General features: G+C 42.1%; 1 protein-coding gene across 2 annotated transcripts; it reads left to right on the plus strand.

Annotated features, from left to right (window-relative positions):
• Positions 1–10005: 10005 nt before the first annotated feature.
• On the plus strand, positions 10006–24416 carry ZSWIM2 (zinc finger SWIM-type containing 2). 2 transcript variants are annotated; one of them, XM_030580363.1, is made up of 9 exons: positions 10006–10221; positions 10378–10454; positions 12889–12929; positions 13726–13945; positions 14944–15195; positions 16231–16315; positions 17479–17600; positions 18706–18859; positions 23227–24416. In XM_030580363.1, the coding sequence occupies exons 1-9, from the start codon at positions 10006–10008 to the stop codon at positions 24040–24042; spliced, it is 1983 nt and encodes a 660-aa protein (XP_030436223.1). In that variant the 3' UTR covers positions 24043–24416. The 2 variants fall into 2 exon arrangements, with proteins under 2 accessions (XP_030436223.1, XP_030436224.1); XM_030580364.1 differs by lacking the exons at positions 10006–10221; positions 10378–10454 and having other exon boundaries at positions 12892–12929; positions 13707–13945; positions 23227–24412.
• Positions 24417–25571: the final 1155 nt, after the last annotated feature.

Consider the following 25571-nt stretch of genomic DNA (forward strand, 5'->3'; position numbering starts at 1 on the left):
TCACCACAACTCACCCCAGTGTCACAGGCTCCTTTTCCAAATCTCCTCCCTCCCCTCAACCCCTCGGTCTGGATCTTGTGACCTGTACATTTGAGTCAGGCTGCCTGGGTGCTAACGGGGTGGGAGAGTGTTACTGACAGCACAGGAGAGACTTTCTTCCTGCTCTCCATTCTGGTGCCCAGCCCAAAGCAGCCATTAGAGGGAAAGACTGGTTTAGCTCCTGGGCCTGGCTGGAGCATGCCCTGTCACTTTCTGGAGATAATTCATGCATAGTCTGGTCAGCAGTAGGAGTTGTGAGAGGCCTGAGCATGCTCAATGTACATGGAATCTTTGGAGACTTTAGATACTAAACTCTAAGGTCCAGATCCACACAGATATTCAGGCTCCTGACTTTCATTGAAATCAATGAAAGTTAGGAGCGTAAATATCTTTGTGGATCTGAGCCTAAGTCTGTACTGAGCATTTGTGAACCAAGATGTTTTCAAAAAGGGTTATAAATTGGCCAAATTTGGTTACATTTTCACAAGTAGAGCAAAAGGCATACCCCCCGACACAAAGACCACTTCACTGCCTGATTTTAAGTGTCTGCTCCAAAGCATATGGGTACTAGAGCTTCTCAAAGAAAAAGTTGTCAGACTATTTTTAAACAACATAACAACATATTTCCCTAACCTCATTTTCAAAAATGACTGAACTTTTTCATAAAAATTCAGGTTAAGGCAGACAACCATCATGGAACATTTCAGCCCAAAGAGTTAAAGGATGACAAACTTGCTAAAAATAGGGGGTTATAATGGGAAGTGTTGGACATCTGTAATAATAGAGGAATTACCATCCCCAATATATCATCTAATTCTCTGTTCACCTGCTCTTTTTAGTTAATACCAATCAGATTGGTGATGTCAGCAGCCAAGCATCTTATCTTTTCTAGTGATAGGTATACATAATATGGTTATTTTAGATTAGGTAAGCAGATATAAGATATTTCTATAATGCACAGCTGGAACATATTTGGGAAACAACTGAATGAGTCAAAACAAACAGCCTTGTAGGAAATAAATTAAATTAATTAAATAGATTTAAGATGCAGTTGATTTTTGGTCACTTTTAACTTGGCTGAAATTTGATGAAAGGTCAATATGCTATTAGTAATCTAAATCATCCAAACCCATCTAAATTATCTGTACAATCTTTTAAGTCAACATACAACTTTACAAAAATTTAGAAGATGTCTGCAAGACTTCTTGTCCTTCCCTCTCTCCGTCCCTCTCCCCTACAGTCATGTTACACAAGTGAAGCTTCATATTTGGAATTAGGATCTGCTCATAGCAACACTTCCAGTAAATAAAGGAAGTTGTGTCATCTTAAGTGTTTGGTAGTTACAATTTAAATGAGTGGAAAGTCTGCAAAGGAAATCTTTTGAACCTGAATAGTTAGTGATTTGGGTGGAGCACTGGGATAAGGCACTGCTTTACTATATTGACCTTTCACCGCTGGAATTTAAGCTTGGAGTCCAGAGACATATAATGGAAAATTCACTTTAACAATTTAACATTTAATATCACATAAAGTGTGAAATAAACTATAAAAATATAAAGGCTTCCACAGCTAATATTTTAACCCATAGGATGACCAAATTTCCCAAAAGGAAAATGGGACACTGTATTGGGATAGCCCAAGCCCTCCTCTCCGCGGGGCTGACCCAAGCCTCTCGCCCAAGCCCCCCCTCCCTGCACAAGGCTGGAGCTGGTGTCGCTGCTCGCCCAAGCCCTGCCTGACCCGTGCGCTGGCACTGCAGCTCACATGATCCGTCTGCCCCCCGCCCAAGCTCTGCCTCCCCCCTGCATGGGGTTGGCATCACTAGTCACTTTTTTGACAAAAGTGGGCATTTGTCCCGTTTGCTCTTGCCAACTGATCAAGTAGGCAAGAGAAAATGGGACAAATGCCCACTTTTGTCAAAGAAGTTGGGAGGGCTGGGACAGGGCTTAAAAAATGGACTGTCCTGGCCAAAACAGGACATAGGGTCATCATAAATCCAATGATCAATGGATTGCTATGATGTGAAAATAAAAAAATAGCATGATCTGGCATGTTTCATCACAAAAAAAGAATATTTAAAGTATATATTGTACCCACTCCATTAGGTATATTCTAATTATATAATTAAAAATGAGATTGCCTTTGAGATTTAAAGACTACAGGACCAATGACATATAGCTGAGCAGATCTGATTCTGTCCTGCATAGGGCAGTGATGGGTATAAATATTTATATATACACACACACACACAAGCCATTTCATGTATTATGAAAGAACACATGCACCACTACGCTAACCCCAGTATATTTCAGAGGGAGAAACACAACTGTTACCATACTTGGAAAACAATACATTTAAATTAGGCAATGAACCCAGCCACACATCAATGCATATATAGAGTCTCCCACAGCAGAGTGTCAACAGCAGTGGTTCTCAACCTTTCCAGATTACTGTACCGCTTTCAGGAGTCTGATTTGTCTTAGGCCATGTCTACATCTAAAATTTTGCAGCGCTGGTTGTTACAGCTGTATTAGTACAGCTGTATAGGGCCAGCGCTGCAGAGTGGCCACACTTACAGCAACCAGCGCTGCAAGTGGTGTTAGATGTGGCCACACTGCAGCGCTGTTGGGCGGCTTCAAGGGGGGTTCGGGGAACGCGAGAGCAAACCGGGAAAGGAGACCAGCTTCGCCGCGGTTTGCTCTCGCGTTCCCCGAACGACCCTGCAAACCGCAGGGAAGGAGACCTGCTTGCTCGGGGAACGCGAGAGCAAACCGGGGAAGGAGACCAGCTTCGCCGCGGTTTGCTCTCGCGTTCCCCGAACCACCCTGCAAACCGCAGGGAAGGAGACCTGCTTGCTCGGGGGTTCGGGGAACGAGAGAGCAAACCGGGAAAGGAGACCAGCTTCGCCGCGGTTTGCTCTCGCGTTCCCCGAACCACCCTGCAAACCGCAGGGAAGGAGACCTGCTTGCTCGGGGGTTCGGGGAATGTGATAGCAAACCGGGGAAGGAGACCAGCTTCGCCGCGGTTTGCTCTCGCGTTCCCCGAACCACCCTGCAAACCGTAGGGAAGGAGACCTGCTTGTTCGGGGAACGCGATAGCAAACCGGGGAAGGAGACTAGCTTCGCCGCGGTTTGCTCTCGCGTTCCCCGAACCACCCTGCAAACCGCAGGGAAGGAGACCTGCTTGCTCGGGGGTTCGGGGAACGAGAGAGCAAACCGGGAAAGGAGACCAGCTTCGCCGCGGTTTGCTCTTGCATTCCCCGAACCACCCTGCAAACCTCAGGGAAGGAGACCTGCTTGTTCGGGGAACGCGAGAGCAAGCTGGGGAAGGAGACCAGCTTGATTACCAGAGGCTTCCTCAGGTATGCTGGGATACCTGCTTATTCCACGGAGGTCAAGAAAAGCGCTGGTAAGTGTCTATACTTGATTACCAGCGCTGGATCACCAGCGCTGGATCCTCTACACCCGAGACAAAACGGGAGTACGGCCAGCGCTGCAAACAGGGAGTTGCAGCGCTGGTGGTGCCCTGCAGATGTGTACACCTCCTAAGTTGCAGCGCTGTAACCCCCTCACCAGCGCTGCAACTTTCTGATGTAGACAAGCCCTTAGTAACCCCAAGTTTCACCTCACTTAAAAACTACTTGCTTACAAGATCAGACATAAAAATACAAAAAAAAAAGTGTCTTCGCACACTAGTACTGAAAAATTGCTTACTTTCTCATTTTTATCATATAATTTTAAAATAAATGGATTGGAATATAAACGTTTTACTTACATTTAAGTGTGAACTATATAAAGCAATATAAACAAGTCATTGTTTGTATGAAATTTTAGTTCATACTGATTTTGCTAGTGCTTTTTATGTAGCCTGTTGTAAAATTAAGCAAATATCTAGTTGATGTACACCCTGAAAAACTTCTGAGTATCCCCGGGGTACTTGTACCTCTGGTTGAGAACCACTGGTCTGAAGGTTATTTTTAATCTGCCAATAAAAGGGTTGGTACAAACCTTTCAGTACACACCTGCTATGCTGAACTTCACTAACAGGTATAAAATACAGTGGGGAAAATCACTGGGCTAAAATCTATGTTACACATTATTTCCTGCTGCATCTGCCAGTGGCTTAAAGATCTCTATGTTCTGACAAAGATTAATTGATAACATGAATATTACTTCACGAAAAACATGTCACTTCAGCTTCACATGTTGTTTATGAAGCTGAGCTCTCATCCAGATCAGTAATGCAATTCAGCTGCTCATTACAAGCCTCCACCACACACATGGTTGTCTGTCATTAAAGTAGTTGATTAGCAGGGATGAGTCTGGTGAATAACAGATAACCAGATTGTGGAATGAATAGCTGAAGAAAACACACCATTGTTTAGTACAATATAGTCTGTATCAGTGTGAGGTTGATTCCTCTGCATGCAGACAGACTGCAAGCACCCCTTAAAATAGAGCAATATAAGTGGCAAGGATCTGAAAGAAGCAGGTGTGGAAATTTCAATGAATTAGTTAAAAGAAAGATGTTAAGTAGTGGTATTTGTTTGTTCATCTGTCCCAGATATCCTCTATCACAGTGGTTCTCAACCACGGTCTGGGGGCCGCAAGCAGGTTTCAGGGGGTCCACCAAGCATGGTTGGCATTAGACTTTCTGGAGCCCATGGCGGGGGGTGGCTCTGAAAGAAAAAGGTTGAGAACCCCTGCTCTATCACACAATCAGACTGCAGCGAGTGTGTGGGCCGAGGGACTTACTGGCTGCCACTTCCAGCAGCTCCCATTGGCCTGCAGCGGCGAACCACAGCCAGTGGGAGCCACGATTGGCCAGACCTAGAGACAGGGCAGGGCAGGCAGACAAATTGGCCCGACCTGCCAGGGGCTTTCCCTACACAAGCAGCGACCCCAGTTTGAGAAACACAAATCTATGCAATGGCTAATTCACAGGTGTCTATGACCAGACATGTTACAACAAGATGAACTGAGAGATTACAGTTGCCCTTCTACCTTTGGAGAATGCCATGTTATGCAGCTGTTCTGGATGCTCAAAGACAGAGTAAGTCTACTGCACCTATCAAATGCTGCTCAAACCCCAGGACTAGATCAAATTTCCATATGAATTTAATAGATGGTACAATATGAGAAATAGATTGTGATTACATAACTAAAGATAAACAAAAAATCAGAATTAAGTGGAGCACTGAGTTTTAATTTATATTTCTTGACCTTGGAGTGCTCCATTTTAACAATCTTAACACAGTATCAGTATTTTAAATTTAATTTTCTAAATGTGGCGGTGTTCTGGTTTGTGGAAGTACTACAGGGTAAAAAGCAAAGGGCACTTCAGTCTCCAAGGTTTCCAAGCTCCTTGGGCCTGAAAAAAATTGCAAATGGAAGTTGTAACATCTCTCTCTACATATAATTTTGAACTAGTTGGCTTCAGTGCCATTGTCCTTTAACAAGGACCATTAGAACCCCATTGCCTTTGACAAAGGGTTGTGGATTATCAGAGAAAACATACACCTCAGTCTTGTTTTGGTAAAAACTAATAAAGTTACTTAGCCTCACTATGCCTCAGTTAGCCCACTTGTAAAGTAAGGATTAATAATATTAATCAGGTTTATTATGGTAGTTCCTAGAAACCAACCAAGAATGGGCCCTGTTGTACTAGGCACCGTACAGAACAGTAATCAATCTCTAACCCAAAGAGCTTATCCCAAAGGAATAGTTACTAACATCACCGGCATGGTAGGAGACCTAACTAGATAAGGCTTGTAAAGTTTAAAACCTTCCTAAGGTCACTGGTTGGAAGAAGACAAATTCTATTCTAATCTATCTTGTATACATTCTTATACCACACTCATCACCATAATATCTGAATACCTTCCAGAAGTGCATTATGGTATGTTTGCACTACAGTCAGGAAGTGTGATTACAGCATATGTAGATGTACCAAGCTAGCTTTGATCTAGGTTGCTTGAGCACCAATATCAGGGAAGTCATGGCAGCACAGGCAGCTGCTTGAGGGTCCTGGGTGGGCAAGGCTAGCCAGTACTGCAGCAACTTCACTACTAGTGTTACTCAAGGTAGCTTTGACCTAGGGTTCATCTACACTTCAAACTGGAGGTGTAACTTCCAGTTCAGGCAGACATATGCATGCTAGCTTTGATTAGATTAGCATGCTAAAAGTAGAAGTGTAGCTGCAGCAGTGAAGGTGGCAGGATGGGGTAGCTGCCCAACTAAGTACTTGGGGTCCCAGGTAGGATTGTACTTGGGATATCTAGCTTGTCCCACTGCTTGCATCTCCACTTCTAATTTTAGCATGCTCACCATAGGGGATTTGGTAGCCATAGATCTATGAAATGCCGGCTTTTCTAAAACATTTGCTTTGATTGTTTGCCAGGTTTGGACCAAAGCATGACATCGAACATTCCACTCTACTGTTAATATCACATCCGCATAGGCACTGCATCTGAAGTTAACACCAGCCTTTTCATATTGAACGTCCATCAGGATACATTTTCAAATGTTCTCATTTTTTTTAATATGTCCAGATTTTTCAAAGTATAGCAGAGGTTCAGCTACTTTTAGTTTTCTTTTAAATGCGAGAATATTTTTTGTACCAGAGTATTTTTCCCCATTCTTCCATAACTCAAAAATGGCTGAATACATTTTGCTTGTAAGTTAATACACAAGCACCTTTGCACAGAGACCAAACATAGAAAATGCCAGCCAAATAGGGCAGTGTTTCCCAAACTTGGGATGCCGCTTGTGTAGGGAAAGCCCCTGGCAGGCCCGGTCAGTTTGTTTACCTGCCACATCCGCAGGTCCGTCTGATCGCGGCTCCCACTGGAAGCAGCGCGGGCCAAGGGATGTGCTGGTCACCGCTTCTCCCAGCTCCCATTGGCCTGGAGCAGTGAATCGCAGCCAGTGGGAGCCACGATCGGCTGAACCTGTGGACGCGGCAGGTAAACAAACCAGCCCAGCCCACCAGGGACTTTCCCTAGACAAGCGGCATCCCAAGTTTGGGAAACACTGAAATAGATGAATGTTTTGGAAATCTGAGCATATGAAAACAAAAGGAAACTGTTTATCAGTCTTATTGTTGAAATGAATTGTGAGCTTAGTACAATGAGGTCTTGGTCCCTGACTGGGGCCTTTAGTAGCTACCATGTACAAATAATAAAAGAATAGCATACACAATCAAGCAAACACTATAATATCTTAAGAACAAGTTGTTCAAACATTGAAGTTGATATTTTGGTGTGCCCAAAGTTTGTTTCCTGTACAGTCAATACAAACAAGGATCCAGTTTTCAAACACATCCAAAAGGTTGATTCCCAGCTGTTGGAATCTTGTGTTACCAAAATTATAAATACAGACAACAGAAAATTATGATGATGCTTGAAAAAATCAGAGCTATTTTACAACTAGAGAGTAATTATTATAGTTACACACATTTTTGTTGGTTTGTATAACTTTTACATCCAAGCAAATTGAACATACTGCTGGCCAGAAATATTGATACAAACATAAAACTCTCCTTTACGATTGATTCAGAGCAAATGTGTTTCTGTAAGCAACTTGCAAAGCTAAAATTTACAAAAATGAGAATCTTCCTATCTGAATTAGCAATTATAGTTCATCCCCTTAAGTTCACAGTTATGTCACAAGAGCATAGAAAAAGAGCTACTTTTTATTATTCTTACAAAGTTATTATGTAGTAACAGGGAGCAGGGGTAGCAGAAGACACTGGGGATACAGAGCTGGCAGTCTGTGGTCTCCTGCTGATCCCCTGGAATCTATGCAGGAAAGACTCCACCCTGTCCTATCACTGAAAGGAAAGCAGTATCTGCCTGCATCCCAATGGAACAATTCTAAACCGAACACTGTCAGATATGCTCACAACATACTTGAGCTAATATTGACACAAGATGGTAGGAATTGTAATATCATCTGAATAGATACAATTCCATCATAATTACTTTCCTGTACCTTTGGAGAGGTGATGAGCAGATGGTAAGAGAGATTAATTCACGATGTGGCTACAAAGAGGTCTATTGTTTTTGTTGTTGTTTATTTTTCATTGAAATGGGATAAGCTGTCCATTTTTAATATTATTGGGTAAACTGATTACATAAGGATGCCTAAAGTATGAGATTGGTAATTAATCTAAAAGAAAGAGATACATAAAATAAGAACACTAAGCAAATAATGATCATCAATATTTATGTAAGAACTAAAGAAGAAACAAAGTGCAACAGTTCCCCCTGTTGGCTCGACAAAAAACAGGTTACTAACCAATACTGTTCCCAGACCAACACTCACATTTCATTATATTACTGGTACATAAGCATGAAAAAATTAAATACAAAATACCAGCTTACTTTCAGCTGCATAAGAAAATAATCAAGTTTTGCCAAATGTAGAGGACAAAGTGTTATCTTCAAACTTTTGAGGAAATGCTGCAGAAAGTGAAGAGTAAAAATAATATTAAATAAACCACCTAGAGTTTTTAGGTTTATTTTTAGTTACTCATAATAGAGAGAGAAATATAAAAATGATATTAAAGAAAGGTAAAGAGTTCACACAGGATTTCAGTTAAGTTCTAAATTAGGGCTGCTATTTTTGAGCCAGTTACCTATGATGATGTGAATGATTTTGGCACAAGGCAAGTATCCACTCCCTCCCAGCTGATGTTGTAAACACTGCCCCTGACCATTCCTGAGGTTCTGCTGCAAACAAGCATCCCTTCCTTATCCAGGTTGAACTGCAGCCAGGTCACTTCCACCAAGATTTTACTTCAGCGAAGCAGACTCTGCAGTAAGACTATAAAAAGGCAGAGTTAGTGAAGACAGAACTAAGGCCAAACATTAATAATGCTGCAGCGGAAGATATCTCACAATGGCCAGGAAAGATTAAACAGAAAGGGTAAAGCCCACTGGTGAAAGGCCCTGCAATAAAAGAGCAGTTATACACTGGGAAGAAGGGCTTGGACGCTGCTCCATAAATCCCCATTATCTACTTGCTTGTTTGCTCCAAATTCCTCCCAGATGCCCCCTGAAGCTAAATCTATTGTGTGGGAGGCTGTGGGATGTTGTGATGGTGGTGGGTCATAGTTCTACTTATATGTGATTTTTTACAACTTTGAAATAACACAAAAGAAGATGGAAAAAACCTGGCGGTGGAGTCCCAGCTAGGTTGATCAAATGTCCCGATTTTATAGGGACAGTCCTGATATTTGAGGCTTTTTCTTATATAGAAGCCTATTACCCCCAACTCCCTGTCCTGATTTTTCACACTTGTCTGGTCACCCTAGTCCCAGCACTACTCTGGTTTGGCCTGGCCTCTGCTGCCCCTCCGGACAGGCCAACACCAGCCTTGAGTGGTTAGGGTGAGCAGCCACCAAATGTGAAAAACTGGGACAAGGGGTGGGGGGTAATAGGAGCCTATATAAGAAAAAGCCCCCAATATCAGGGCTGTCCCTATCAGATCGGGACATCTGGTCACCCTATGAGTGGTGCTGCAAGCCTGTGCACCAGGTCACAGCATCCAGGTGGGGACCGAGCCGAGTCTCTGCCTGCGGAGAGTGTGGGTGGGTTTCTTCTCCAGCCCCCGAACCTGGGCCCAGGACACCACCCCAGCCTTTTGCCCCGGGCGGGGCAGGGGCAGGTGATAGCAGGAAATAACACGAATTTCCCGAAGAACAAACGGAACCGTCCGAGCCCCGGGGAGTTGCGCGGCTTTCCGCGGGAGCCACAGGGCCGAGGCCCCGCGGGCTGGAAGGGCTCGTAGCTCGGACCCGGCCGCCGCGCCACACACCAGCAAATACCGGCTCCCGTGGAGCCAAGGGGCCGCGCGCCTCACAACCAGTCAGTCATCGTCGCCGCGTCGCTTTGCCCCCGCCCCCCACAGGCGCGCGCGCGCGCGGCTGAGCAGCGCGCCATGCTCGCGGGGACGCGCCGTTTCTATGGGGACCGGTATCAACGGCGGAGAGTCGGCGGCGGCGGCGGTTTTGGCCCCTCCACCTGCTCCCAGCCGGGCCCCCGCCATGTCCCGGCGGCGGTGCGCAAGCGCCGGGCTGAGCTGGCAGCAGGACCAGGCGCTGGGCAGCACCATGCGCATCGTGCGGGAGCTGGGCCCCACCGGCTTCCTGCTGCAGGAGGAGGGGGGTCCCGCGCACCGGGTACGGAGACGGGGGGCGGGGGCGCGCTCGCTGTGAAGCCCCCGGCCGCAGAGGGCAGCGAGCCCGGCCGGCTGGGTCTGGCGGAGAGTCAGTCAGGGGCGCCAGCCTCCGCTGCGCTGCGCCGCGCCCCACGCCGCTGTGTGTCTGTTTCCCCAGGTGTTCCTGGGGGAGCCTCACTCCTGCAGCTGCGCCACGTTCCTGAGGGAGAAGGACCTGTGCAGCCACATCTGCTGGTAAAGGCGCTGTTCGGGGGCAGCTCCCCCTCTCCACCCACCCAGCCCTGACACCTTCCTTTCCTCCAGGGAAGGGGCAGCACTGGTCCGGATCCGGTGTCCAAACAACCACACTTACCTCTTAGCTTCACAGTGTAGGTGAAAGAGCAGGGAAAGAAGCTACGAATGAGGTGGCTGAAGTGCTCGGAAAAACGTGCAATTTCGCGTTAAAATTACCTGTTTTAAATGTAGAATGGAAGGTAACAAACTTTGTAACTATCTGGAAGAGAGTAGTAGGAGTGAACCTGGAAGTTACAGACCAGTGTCTGTCTTCAGGTTCAGGTAAATTACAAAGCCCCTAGGTTACCATGAAATGATGGGGACACACTAGCTGTGGCTGCTGTAAAGGAAAATTGGTTGCTTTCTAATTTATCAGTTTACTCTAGCACCTCTTCCTTGATACCCCGATCCCTGAGAGCACTTCATCTTAATTACCAAGAGAATGCAGGCTCAGGATGATATCTCCACCCACATCCTCCATAGTGAAGACTGATGCAAGGAAATGATTTAGAGTCTCAGCAATGTCCTTATGTTGCTTAATTAGGTCCTGGTGAGTCAGCTGACCTATCAATTTTATGAGAGGTTTCATAAAAGAATTTCTTGATGGTTTTGACACCTTTGCATATTTGCTCTTCAGAATCAATTTGGCCCTCTGGTTTCCCTCTTTTTACCGGCTGTAATTCTGTGCTTTTTATTGGCCATTGGTCAGACTTCCAAAGTTAGAAGGATTTTTATCTAGCTCCAATGGCTTCTCAAACCTTGCCATTGAGCTAATTGGTTCACTCCTGGCCTACTTGGTTCCTTATTTGTTCTGCAATGCACAGGCCTTCTGAGATTTTTAAGCAGCATTAATGCCACCTCTAAGGACTTTATTTGCAATGTTAAAGCCTTTTTGACTAACAGTCTCATTTTATTTAACTAACTTTAGAAACTTTAGAAAGGGAATTATGTTTGGGTATCATATTTCCTCCTTTCCCTTAGGGTGTTACTATTTAATGGCTATTTCTACTTTTCAGATTAATGCTTCTGTGTCACATAAGACTCAATCAAAAATAGTTTCTCATGTTTGCTCTAGAATTAACTTTCCCAAGAAGCAATCCCTTAAAGCATAAAATTGTTTCTCTAAATGTTGTACCAGTGTGCAGTTTAACCAGTTAGATGTAATCAATTATTTATTTCCAATCTAAGAGAATTCTTTGACTGTGCAAACAAAATAGGAGATGAAAGAGAACAGGTGGATATAATTTTAATTTGGATTTCAAAAATGTCCCTCACAAGAGACTCTTAAGGAAACCAAATAGATCTGGGGTAGTAGCTAAAGTATTGACATGGATTAGAAAATGGCAAAGAAATGGGGGAAAATAGTAGAAATAATTGGTAATTATGAGGCTTTCAAGCAGCCGGCATAGGCACAGAGGACCTCTGTTTGGATAAGAACGCATTTGTAACTTAGCAGTGTAAACTTTTGTTCTTACAGTTTTAGTCCTAATATTTTCTCTCTGAAGTATTTAAGATGGCTGTTGTCCCTGAAATGTAAATGTGACGGGTTCAGTCACAGAGACCCCCTTGGGACTGTCATTTGATGTGCTGGAATTACCTCTGAGCCCATTTTCCCTGCCATCTTAGGACTCCAGAACCCTGCCTTGTTGAGCCAGACATGCTAGTGTGCCGCAACATAAACCCAGGTCTGGTCCATGCCCCCAAAAATGATTAGACTCACAGATTAGACTCCTTTCTAGTCTGGGCCCAATCCTTTCCCTGGTACAGTTCTTGTTAGTTCCAGAAGACATCTTAGGTGGAAATTAGGAGTGTTTTCATGACTGGCTGCCCCCTTTGTTCTGTTCCATCTTCTTTTATAGCTTTGGCACAAGGCGGGAATATTTTGTCTCTAGGTCTCCTCCCCTCCTTCTAAATGGAAAAGCACCAGATTTAAGATGGATTCCAGTATCAGGTGACATGTTCACATGTCCTGTGAGACCCCAGCCTCCATTTTTCCAGGGCTGGCCTACAGGTACCCAGAAAAGTTTGCAAGTAAACAGTCATTTACAACCAATTGTACTAGTCAATGGGAGCCATCAAGATTCTAAGTCACCATTTAATGACCCACTCTGCACAATTAGAAGAGGATCCCAGTTATACTTCATATTTCTAGCTTCAGCTACAAGAATGATACATGCATACAAATAGGATGAACACACTCAGTAGATTATAAGTTTTGTAATGATACCTTACAAGAGACCTTTTGCCTAAAGCATATTCCAGTTACATCATAAGCATATTTCCATAAAACATTATGGAGTGCAATGTCACAGTAAAGTTGAAAGTAATAGCCAGTAGTTAGCTTTAGCTAACTTCCACAAGCACCACCTGATGGTTATCTTATTATCATTATTAGGATATTGTTGAAAAAATTCAAAATTCCAAGAAACCATGAATGTAAGTATTATTCTTTTTGCTTGCTTGTTTAATCTTGCATATAGAGTTTAAATGCACAACGGCAAAGTTCTCAGGAGGTTGGATAAGATCATCTTTTAGATCAATGACTGTTTTCCCCTAACTAGCATATCAACATGTTAATGCTTTGGGGCGTTGTCAGGCTTCTGAAATATGACACCTTTTTCATATCTGTAACACTGCTGCTAAAGATACAACTGTAAAGTACTTAAAGAAAAATATAGTCATTTGCAACACTTTCAGGGCCTTAAAGTAGAAGATCGTGTGATTTAATAAAGTACCTATCCCACTTAGGATATTTTCAGATCCAAGTACTTCATTGATTTGGCAAATGTATAATTCATTTTGCACTTGGACAGATTCTGCCTGCACCTCGTACTACTCATTACAGAAAATGCAACTCCCTTCTAGCCATGTTTGTGCCACACAGATTCTGGGGGTGATGGGTCTCCTTGAATAAATTAATAGCTGCTGTTTGGGGTTGCTTCTGATCATAGTTTAAACATATACACCACCATATTTTGGTGGTGTTTCAGGAAACCTGACTTGAGTTCTACAGAAAAACCTTTGAACCAATTTTGCCATAAAGATCAGCTTTAGATGTGAAATTGTACAAATTATCGTTACAAATTGCAAATGAGAAATGAAGATATACAACATTTCTGGCACTAGAAGCACTGACATCGTTGGTTCACTGCCGATGATTTACCCTGAAAGTTATGATAGCTGAGTATAGTAAATGTTAAATTTTTGCCAAAGAGCTTTGAGTTTTCTGTAGATGCTTTTCAGCTGGGTCTTCTGGAAGGAGAGATCAATGATATACTTCAGCAATTACAGCAAGAACAGACATTCCCCCCAAGAGCAAATACTCTCTCTACCAAAACATTACAGAAAGAGGATGATGGATATATTAATCAGAAAGAAATTGATGCAGAGGATGTCTGTCCTATTTGCCAGGAAGAGCTACTAAAGAAAATGTTTCCCATCACTTATTGCAGGTTAGATGTATAGTTTTTCTAGTTTGTTTTCATGGTGGAAACTCAGAAGAAGTTTTCTGTGTTAGCTAATGATAGAAAGTTTCTGCACAGTTAATGGTGCAGGGATCCCATTGGAGGGATGGTCTTGACATGTAAAAATTGTAATTTTAAATAATTTTTAGGGATTTTTTTTAATAAATGCTCTTTGAAACAAAGCAGGGCTGTTATGTTGTGGCTGAAAAACTATTGTATTAATGATACTGGGTTTTCTAAATGTTTATGGACAAGGTATAGTAATTGATGCCTGTTTCAGATCTTGTCTATACTCAATAACTTTTTTTGACAAAAGTCAGCTTTTATTGACAAAACAGTGGAAGTGTACACCCTGAAATGCTCCTCCCCTGATGTAACTCCCCTGCTATGGAGACATAATAAAAGTACCTCAACAAGAGGTGTAGGACTTATGTCGGTGTAGTTAAGATGATGCAGTGTCTGTGCAGACACCGTATTCCTTACATTGGCTGTCATTCTTGTCAATTTCATGAAATTGACAAGAAAGTCCGCTCCTGGCCCCCCAGCCAGGCTGCTGCCCTGTCTCCGCTCCAAGCTGTGTTGCTGCCCAGGCTCCCTGTTCCCTGCTGGGAGCCCTGTTGCCCCTTGGGGTCCTGACTCCCTGTAAGGAGCACAGCAGCTGACTGGTTTCTAGGCATGAATCTCCCCACTAGAAGTGAGAAGCCCCTGGTGTCTGCGGCCCTCCCCTCCTGCTCCCAGCTGAGAGCATGGAGGCGAGAAGCCCCAGGTAGCAGCTGGGCTCCCCATGTGTGGAGCTGACAGCCCTGTCAGTTCTCCACACTGCCCCTCTTCAGTTGGTGGAAGCACTTCTGCTGAGGACATGTCCACACTGCCTTCCTTCTGTCGGTGGTGCGTCAGCTACTGCAGTAATTAATGTGGCGGTTGTAAGTTGACCAAAAATAGTTTGACTTAAGATTGTATCATAGACATAACCTTACTTTCTGTAGGTATGGCTGTGGAAACAACATTCACATCACATGTATGAAGATTTGGGCTGATCACCAGGGTGAATTAGAGAGTGACTCTGTGGTAAAGTGTCCCCTCTGTAGAGAAGAATTTGCACCATTAAAGCTCATTTTAGAAGAATTCAGGAACTCCATTCAGCTTGTGACTGCAGCAGAGAAAGTGAGACTTGACAAACACCTTGGACTTCCCTGTAATAACTGCAGAGCATTTCCAATTGAGGGAAAATGCTACAAGTAAGTACTATTAAAGCACTTTTAATTTAACAGTACAATTCCTTGTAACAACCTATAATTTACTACTTATTCCCTTTTGTCTTTACTATAACTAAACAAACAACGTTTCTCTGTGGGATAGATGACATTGGTTCTTATAGCTCAAGTCTAATTATACTGGTGCTGATTTCTGGTCAATTTACATTACAGTGATCGGTGTAACAGATTCCTAATGGGATCTTTAGCTCAATGAGATATGCGGTTGAGTCAGCACCTCCAAATTCCTTAGTGTAATGCATTTCATCTGAAGACGTATGGCTATATCCATTAAAAGCACACAGGTAACTTTACTCACACAAGAAATTGCATTGCCAGTGACGTGAGTAAAATTATTCACGTCTGTGGTGGCTGTAGGTCGACCTAACTTAAGTCTACTTAATTTTATAGCATAGACATGTCCTTAAAAGCAAGTAAAATTGAAAACACATCTAAAACTTAATCTAACTAGGTACAGGCTTTGTTCAAAATGGTTGTCTCTCACCAGTATTCTTCTCAGTTATGACTGACTTTTCCTCGGTCAGGATCTTCCACAGAAGTACAAGATGCTGGCTACCCTTGTCTTCCTAGGTGAAGGATCTTTGCCTAAACCTATTTTCAGTTTCCAGAGACTTCAACCCCTCCTTCTGCTGGTGAAACAGACCCCCTCCAGGGGTCTGCAGACTACAGGTTAAAATTCACGGTTTTGTGGTAATGACAACTTTTCGCTGACCTCTTTGACATAGTCTGTGGACCCCCAGAGGTCCGCAGACCACAACACCGGCATATACAATTCACTTTTCTATTAAATTCAGCCAGAAACAAAGCAAAGCAAAAGGGTTTTATTTGATAAAAAGTTTCACAGATTAAATGAGCTTGAGTTAAGACAATTTTATACTGTAATATGGGACTTCCTGATACTAAATAGTAGAATTTTCAGCAAAGGCTTTTCATACATTAATAAGTTATACTAAACTGTTAACATTCCACTCTTAACTACCTTATATTTTTATTTTTTAGGTGTACTGAGTGTAGTGAATATCACCTATGCCATGAATGCTTCACTAGCTTTTGCCATCCTCCACATATTTTCACCTTTCGACAGGTACAGAACTATATTTTATTGCATCATATCCAAAGCTATCTAATGGTCAGGCATAGAAAACATTTTACGTAGGAATGTAAAGCTGATCTTGTTTTTTAAAAATAAAAACACCATTACAGTGACGAGGATTACCTGTGATTGAATATAAACCACTATGAAATACTTAAAATAGCAAGGAAAGAGTAGAACTGTAAACTTAAATGGTACTTCAAAATAGGATCAATTGTGTGGATGAGGAAGGAGACATGACAGAAATGTCAGCTGCCTCTGTACTATTCATCTTCTGTCTTGCTCTGGACCTTTCAAATTACTGTCTGCAGAAACGGAACAAAGAGAATGGGTCATTTCGGGGCAGGGGACTGAATGTTGTCATCCCCTCTCCTGGCCCTCATGTCTGGTGGTATTTTCTATGAAAAAATAATACAGAATATACTGTATTAACTTCTCAGTGCCCTACTCCTTGGTAGGATCACCCTTTAAAAATGCTCAGGACAGCCACTAGCTGGAGGATCCCTGTCAATATGGCTGTGTTGGAACCACAGTGCCAAGGGAGTGCTGGGAGCACAGACCTAAATCAAAGGCATGGGGTTATCACTGTGAACTACCTTGGCTTCCACTGTGCCCTACTCCAGGATCTAAAAGACTTGGGCAGTGATCTAGCCTATCATCAATTTGTGCACTTCCATAGTTAACTAATTCTTATATCACTAATTCACTGCATAGAGTCAGGGTACATAAACCATGTGAATGAGGATTGCCATAGCCTCCATAGGTTCAATGACAGGTTCTGCAGTTTTACGTCTCAAGGCCCAGAAATATTAACTCTTCAAGTTTACCATCCATAAGGATAAGTTTTTTGTTGTTTTTTTGTTAGACATAAGGGCCAAAATTGTCCTGCACTGCTGTGAGAGACAGCACAGCACTTCAGAGCTTTTGCAAAACCTCATACAAGAGAGCCTCTTAAAATACAGGGACTTTAATCGCCATTCTGACTGATCTGTGTTTGTTGCTACAGCAGTTTCTAGAAAACAAATTTGTTAAATTGTTCATAGTTTCTTTTCATGACTTACAAAACCCATATTTTGGAAATTGGAGGTTTTTTTCTCAGTTACTACTTGCATCATATTCTGCAGCCTTTCATTAGCTTTTTCTGTATTCAACAGAAGAGAAATCAGAGGTGGAGGTCACTTGACCAAGTTTCACAATTGTCAACTTCAGGAGGAAATTTAAAAAGCGTTAATCCAGGTGATAATTCTAAAGAAGAGCTGTTACATCTTCAAGAGAAGTAAGATACAATTTTTTTCATACTATTTAATGTAATCAAATTCAACATTCTTTGAAAACAATTTTTTCAATTCATTAACATTTACTTTTGTTTATAGAAATGATTCTGTAAAGGGTAAAAGGAAATGCTTTAGAGAAACCAGATGTATATTAATTTCATATCTTCTTAATCTAGATAAAATAAAATTTTAAATGCACCTTGCAGGTGAGTGTGTTTCTGCTCACCTGTGTTTAGAAACTAATGGCATGAGCCTTGGAAAAACATTTTAAACCATCACATTATGAACTACTCTTTGAATAGCAGTTAAAAAAAAAAAGACAGCAAAAAGCAAAAACTATGCATTTGAAAAATTAAATATGTTTGTGGAATTTCTGAATGGAAAGAGAAACTACCAGCAATATCATAAGAAAACCGTATGAAAATAGGCTTACCATCCAGGTTTGCAGATGAAAAAGATTTGAATAAATATGAATTGATGTGCTTATTGAAATCAAACTCTTTGCAGTTCACTGATAACGAAGAGCTAGTATCACGCCGCTTTGTACTAGAACAGAATACTGTTTTAGTGCACTCTGACTGCAACAGGATCCACACATGCAAACAAAACCTGTGTATACCTCACAGAAAGTCTTAGTGAGGAAGGATCGCCTTGTGGTTAAGAAACTACCCTGGGCCTCAGGACATAAGGATTAATTTCCTGGCTCAGCACAAGCTCTCTGCATGATCCTGAGCAACTCACGTGACCCCTTTTTGTGCCTTGGTTCTCTCAGAAATAAAAAGGAGATTATAATCTTTCAACCAAAAGTTATAGGCTTGATGCAAGAATTATCTGAGTGAAATTTTCTGGCCTGTTTAATACAGAAGGTCAGACTAGATTATCATAATGGCCTCTCTTCTGTGGAGAGTAAGGGTCCACTGATGATGGTTTTGTAGCAAGATCAGGGCCTCAGTAATAGTGGCCAAACACATTAATCTGCTGAACCATCAGCCTGTAAAGTGATAGTCCTATCACCAAAACTATCCTGCCATTTTGAAGGTTTCAGTTTCTATTGCTATTTTCCTACTATGTACTGAAAAAACATGATGTGTATTTTCTATTGTTTAGGTCCAGTTGCATCCCAAAGCACGTTGTAAAATCTTTACCTCTGATGTTGATTAGAAAATGTAGCAACTTCCTTGCTCCAGGTCTGCAATGTAGGCTCTGCTTGAAGATGTTTTGTCTTGGTCAGTATGCAAGACTCTTGCCATGTAATCACAAGGTAAAGAAAACGAAAGGCTCTAAATTTTACTGAACCCAAAACCCAGTGTTCATGCCAAATCTCACTGTTAGCCTGTGTGTTCATCTTGTTGTTCAGCTCTTTAACATAGTCTAGACACTTAAAATTCTCTTCTACAAAGTTGATGAAAATGTAAGCATTGGAGGGAATATGTGAAGTATGCTGAATGCAGTGTGGTGTAGTTGTGTCGGTCCCAGGATATTAGAGACAAGGTGGGTGAGGTAATATTTTTTATTGGACCAACTTCTGTTGGTGAGAGAGACCAGCTTTCATGCTTACACAGAGCTCTTCTTCAGCTCTGGGAAAGCTTACTCAAGCTATGTCTACACTGTCTACACTACAGCTTATGTCGGCATAAAAAATGTCACTCGGGTATGAATAAGCTCTTTCCCATTGGCTTAAGAGCATCTGCACTAGCAGCATTATAGCTGCATCAGGGCAGCTGTGCTGCTGTAAGCTCTGTAGTATAGCCGTAGCCTCAGTGTCACAACTATATATAAGATGGAACAGATTGTTTGTTTATATAAGTAGTTAATATATTTCAAGAAACCATTCAGGGTGAAGTGGGCTGTTAACACCCTTCCAGTCAGGGCCGGCTCTAGGTTTTTTGCCACCCCAAGTGTGGGGGGAGGAGAAAAACACACCTCCGGGAGCGCAACTCCCAAACCAAAAAAAAAGAAAGTGGCCAGAATGCCACCCCTAGCATATGCTTGGTTTGTTGGTGCCTAGAGCTGGTCCTGCTTCCAATCATACGGAGGCAAAGAAAGATGGGGAGAACAGCTGTGGGGAGTTGTCAGTGAGCTATACATTGTTGTAATAATTTTTAGTGTTTAGCAAAGTTATGAATTTTAGGCTCTCAGGCTCGCCTTTTGAAGGTGTTGTGCAGGTTTCCTTTGAGGATGAGGACTTAGAGGTCAGATATAGAATGATTGTTTTGTGAAAAGTGTTCACTCACAGGTGGTGAGATAGTTTTGTGTTTTATCACTTTCTTGTTCAAGTTCATACAAAAGCGTAGTGATTGTCTAGCCAGTTGCTGTAGGGGCATTGAATGCACTGAATGAGGTATATCACATGTTGTGATAGCTATGGATAGGACCCATGGAGCTTGAAAGGTGTGTTGATGGGGCAGCTTCCTCCAGGACACAACAGACTTCCTTCACAAACTCTAACAGCTGCCCTCAGAACACCATCCTTGTCACCATGAACGTCACCTCCTTATACACAAGCATCCCTCACAATGATGGCATAGCTGCCTGCCTCAAATATTTACAAGACAATGAGCAACCCTCAGCTGTCCTCCTCAAACACATCTATTTCATCCTCACCCATAACAATTTAACATTCAACAATAAACACTTTGTCCAAGCCATGGGAACAGCTGAGAGTACTAGGATGACTCCCCAAAATGCCAGCCTCTTCATGGGTAACTTTGAAGAATAATTTTTAGACAAATGCTCCAGAAAAACAATGATACACCTGAGATACATCAATGATATTTTCATCCTCTGGACAGACAAACTCCCTCAGAGATTTCCACCACAACTTTAACAACCCCCCAGTACTCCATTAAACTCGTTTTGGAACACCTCCATACCAGCATCAACTTCCTGGACATCACAATCAGCTTTAGCAATGGAACCCTATATACTAGAAACCCACAGATCATCACACCTACCTTCATAGATCCAGTAACCACCTCAAACATACCAAAACAGCTGTTATCTACAGCCAGGCACTCATTCGACAGAATATGCTCTGAGGAGAAAGTCCAGGCTATACACCTTAACACACTCAAAACCGCCTTCACCAAACAAGGATACTCTACCAGAGAAGTAGATGACATCATGGAATGGGTCACCCAAATACCCCAAGAGAACTTGCTTCAATACAGAAATAAAACTCCCTCTGATCACACACCCTTAATTATCAGCTGCCCTCCCACACTGGAACGCATACATGGTATCACTAAATAATTACAACCCATATTTGATGGGGACTCCATCCTGAAATAAATCTCTCAACTCCCGCTCTTCTGGCCTTCAAAAAAGAGCCCAGCCTCTCTCTCTCCAAGATCATTGTCAGAAGCAATCTCCCCATAGACCAGGACACGCCAACTCAAAGGGGCACCACACCCTTCCAGAACAAACATATCTGCACTGCTACAATGATTAACATCCCCCACTACACACTTTTCAAGATCCATGGGTCCTACACGTCTCACAACATAAAATATACCTAATCTAGTGCGCTAAATGCCTCTATAGCAACTATGTGAATGAAACCAGACAATCACTACACTTTCAAATGAACTTGCAGAGGAAAATGATAAAAAACAAAAACTACCACATCACCTACGGGTGAACACTTTTCACAAAGTGATCACTCTAAATCTGACCTCTTTGTCCTCATCCTCAAAGGAAACCTGCACAACACTTTCAAAAGGCGAGCCTGGGAGCTCAAATTCGTAAAACTTCGCTAGACACTAAAAATCATGGACTGAATAGAAATACTGGATTTATGACTTATTACAACAATATATAACCCATTAACAACTTCCTTCCAGTTGTTTCCCCTTTTCCTTTCCATGCTATGACTGGAGGGGTGCTAACTGTTCACTTCACCTTGAATGGTTTCTTGAAATACAAGTTAACTACTTATGCTAAACAGCATGTTCCATCTTGTATTTAGCTGTGACACTGAGGCCAGGCCTACACTACGCCCTTACTTTGGAATAACCATGTCGCTCAGAGCGGTGAAAAATCCACCCCCCTGAGCAACGTAGTTATACCAACATTAACCCTCCCTCCCCCGTGTAGACAGTGCTATGTTACTGGGAGAGTTTCTCATGGAGGTGGAGTTACTAAGCTGATGGCAGAGCACTGTCCCATCAGCTTAAAGCATCTTCACCAGAAGGGCTACAGCAGTGAAGCTGGGTGGACGGGAGGGATAGCTCAGTGGTTTGAGCATTGGCCTGCTAAACCTAGGGTTGTGAGTTCAATTCTCAATTTGGGGAACTGGGGCAAAAAATCTGTCTGGGGATTGGTCCTGCTTTCAGCAGGGGGTTGGACTAGATGACCTTCCTAGGTCTCTTCCAACCCTAATATTCTGTGATTCTATGAGTAGACCTAACCTGAGAACGTTTTCCAGACCTGAAGAAGAGCCCTGTGTAAGCTCAAAAGCTTGTTTCTCTCACCAACAGCAGTTGATTCAATAAAAGGTATTACCTCACCCACCTTGTCTTTCTAATACCTTGGGGCTGACACAGCTACATCATTGCAACCCAAGTTAAAAAGCAGAATTGCCAGGTCTTCATTGCTATTTCAATGCTAGTTAGCTAACCTGAGTTAGGAATTTTTTTTCTGCAGTGAAGACATACCCTGTCTCTCTAACAAATGAGCAAACTCCTTTTCTTCTTTGGAGAGAGGAACACTTCTGACCAGTGCTCTGAGGGGTTTTCTGAAATGGAACCTATAGTATATCTTGACTTTGGAGTGCTTAGACTTGCTATTTTAGAGTTCTCTCAAAATAACATTTGTAGAAAGGAGCTTCACGCATCTGAAACTCAGATGTCTTGCAACAAATTGGCAAACATTTCTGTAAATGCCATGGCTTGGGACTACCTATCTGATTAGGCCACTCTAGTACCTTACCACGTGCATTATAGGCAGGTTACAGGAGAAGTTTCTCTTCTCCAGCACACCTTAGGAAGCTCATAGAAGACATCCTTTTTTAGATTTGTATAACTGCTGGGGATCTTCTAGTTGACAAACATGATGAACTATTTTTATAGCAATTCACACCATCCTGTAAAAAGAAAAGCCAGTGTTACCTGGAAGTACACAAATATTAATCTAACATCTATAGTTAGTATCTTTTTATAGATTTCTAGAAAGAAGGCAAGCAAAGTGCCAGGAGAATTAGGCTGAAACAAAAATACTGAAGTCAACATTGAGTCTGTAGATCAGTAAACATAGGTGCACCTATTTTCTTCATGGGAGGTGATTAAAAATTTATTTGAAATCTGAAGCACATCAATAAATGTGCTTCAAATGTATTGATTTACAGCAGCCAATCTAAGTTGAGGTAAGGCACTTTTCATAGTAAATTAGAGTTGGCACTTGATACATGAAAGGAGCATGCCAATTATACACTAATGTAGCTCCACTGAGACCCAGTGAAGGTACTTCTGGTTTATAATGATGAGAGAAGAATCCGGCTCCTTTGAATGTTGCTTTTGCATGCAAGAATAATTACTTCTATAGTATTTTTCCAAGTTGGATTAATTATTATTATATTGTTGATAATTTTCAGGACACAGATCCATATATCTTAACTGACTCTTTTTTAAGTTCCACAGAGAATGTATTGACAACTGGTTATTGCACCAAAAAAATGCATGTCCTATTGATGGATATACTGTGTATAATCCATTAACCTGGAAGGATAGATCAGCCAATCGTGATATCAGTCAGCCAGGATCTCAAACAAATACTACCAAACTTGCAAAGCAGAAGGAACCAGAGCTTTTCATACCTGGAATTGGATTGTTCTTCAAGCAAACACTATTAGGCCATACACGTGAAAAATCTCAAGATAGCCTCCAAAGACTTTATAACAATAAAGATCCACCACATTCTCAAGGGGGTTTAACTTTAAATAGTATAAGTGACTTTCATTTAGGAGATTCTGATTATAGTCAGCACAGCATTGATAGAAATTTAAATCTACAATTTTCCAGGCATGGTAAGGATTTAGCCTATAAGCCTTTCCAGAAAATACTCTCTCAAAAATCCTATTCTGTTACATCTAGAAAAGATGCAATTTCTGATGGTACGAGAGGCTTAAATGGAACTTGTACTAATAAAGAGAAAGGAGCAAAAGTGTGCCACGCTGACCATGCTAACCCGAACAAATTAGTTTATTTTGAAGACAGGCATAACCATGAAATTTCAGCATGTGTAAGATTTCCTGGAAAATTGAACTTGGAGGATAATTTGGGGGATACAATTGACTATACGTTCCCAAAAAGGGACAGTAAGTGTATGGGAAAAGCTAGACAGCAAAGAAGACTTCTAGCAAGACCACCTAAGCATAAGCCTCTGAGCCTTAAAACTACAGAAGTAGCTTTATTAATGGAAGGAATTCCACTGAATAACAAGTCATAATATAAAGAATGTATGAAATGTTTAGAAAACAGCTATATTTTTATAATTTTAAACTAATGCTTTTTTCTGAGATTTTATTTTCCATTAGTGTATTCCCTAGAGGCTGTTTCTACCAAGTTTAAAGGTCCTTTACACCACTGGACTGGCTTAATGGAATCCAAGAATCAGATCCAATAACTAACCTGGAATGAATAAAGTGAAGCTAAAAGCTGAAGTATTTATTGCAAAAATACTAATAATTTTAAAACTTACAGCTCTTAGTTGGCTAGTCAAGGATACAATGCAAGACTTTCCTGTTCTCTCAGAAATTCTAAGTTACTGTATTGAAATAAAATATTCAAATTTTAATTGAAAGACTACAAAGTCGGCTTCAGAGTACTGTAAAGCAGATTTGATATACACATCTCACTTACACTAAACCTAGAAATCCACAATGCTATTTTTAGTTGCTTTTCAGAGTAGAATCACACCATTAAAGATCAAAGTTTGAGGCACCAGTTTTTAACCTCTAATTAACTTCAGCCAAAAAAAGAGGAACTTAATATGCTGCAGGGGGCCAAATATCAGGGTCTTTAGTTTCTTTGAAATTAATGGGAGCAAGTATTTTATCTAGTTATATCAAAATTACAGTAACCCTTCACTTAAACTTGTTCTGCTTAATGTTGTTACGTTGCTGATCAATTAGGGAACATCCTCATTTAAAGTTGTGCAGACCCACAGATCAGCACCTTTCCCTGCCTCCAGCAATCAGCTGGCTTGCGGTGTTTTGGGGGCAGGAGGGAGGACCAAGGACTCGGCACACAGGCTCCCTCTCCCTCCCCTGCCTCCCAAATGCCGCAAGCCAGCTGATTGCCCTGGGCAGGAGGAAGCGGGAGGACTCCGCGTGCCCCCCCTTCCCTCCCCTGCCTTCCAAATGCAGCAATCAGCTGGCTTATGGCATTCAGAAGGAAGGGGATGGAGAGGAGGAGGCAGGACACAGCATGTGAAGTAAAGGGGGAGGAACTGGGGGGGAGAAGAGGCAGGTCAAGGGTCAGGGCTTTGGGGAAGGGATGGTGTGAGCAGGCTGAGGGTTGAGCCCCTTGCCCCTGGTGCTTGTAGAGTAGGGGAAGCTGCCCTGGAACCTAACCCCTCATTTACATTAATTCTTATGGGGAAATTGGATTCGCTTAACATCGTTTCACTTCAAATAACATTGTAGTTTTGTTCCTGAAAAGTGCTAAGTGAGGAGTTACCATACTTAAGTAATAATTTCAGTTCTGCTTTTGGCTGCTCAGGAGTCAGGGACTGAGACCAATACAATTGATATAATCGTGGATATGAAAGCTTTTCACCTTTGAAGAAAACAGAAAAGATGAATATGAAGTATCATCCTGTCCAAGAAAGAGCACCAGTCAGTCACATGAGAACAACACTGCATAAAGGGATATTGTCCCTTCCTAAAACTGATCTTTGCAGCCATATGGAATTTAGAAACAAATTCAATTACCTCTAGCCAAAGTTACACAAACATCAAGTCCTAAACAGCATTT

This window comes from Gopherus evgoodei, chromosome 11 (assembly GCF_007399415.2).
Source record: "Gopherus evgoodei ecotype Sinaloan lineage chromosome 11, rGopEvg1_v1.p, whole genome shotgun sequence".
NCBI lineage: Eukaryota > Metazoa > Chordata > Testudines > Testudinidae > Gopherus > Gopherus evgoodei.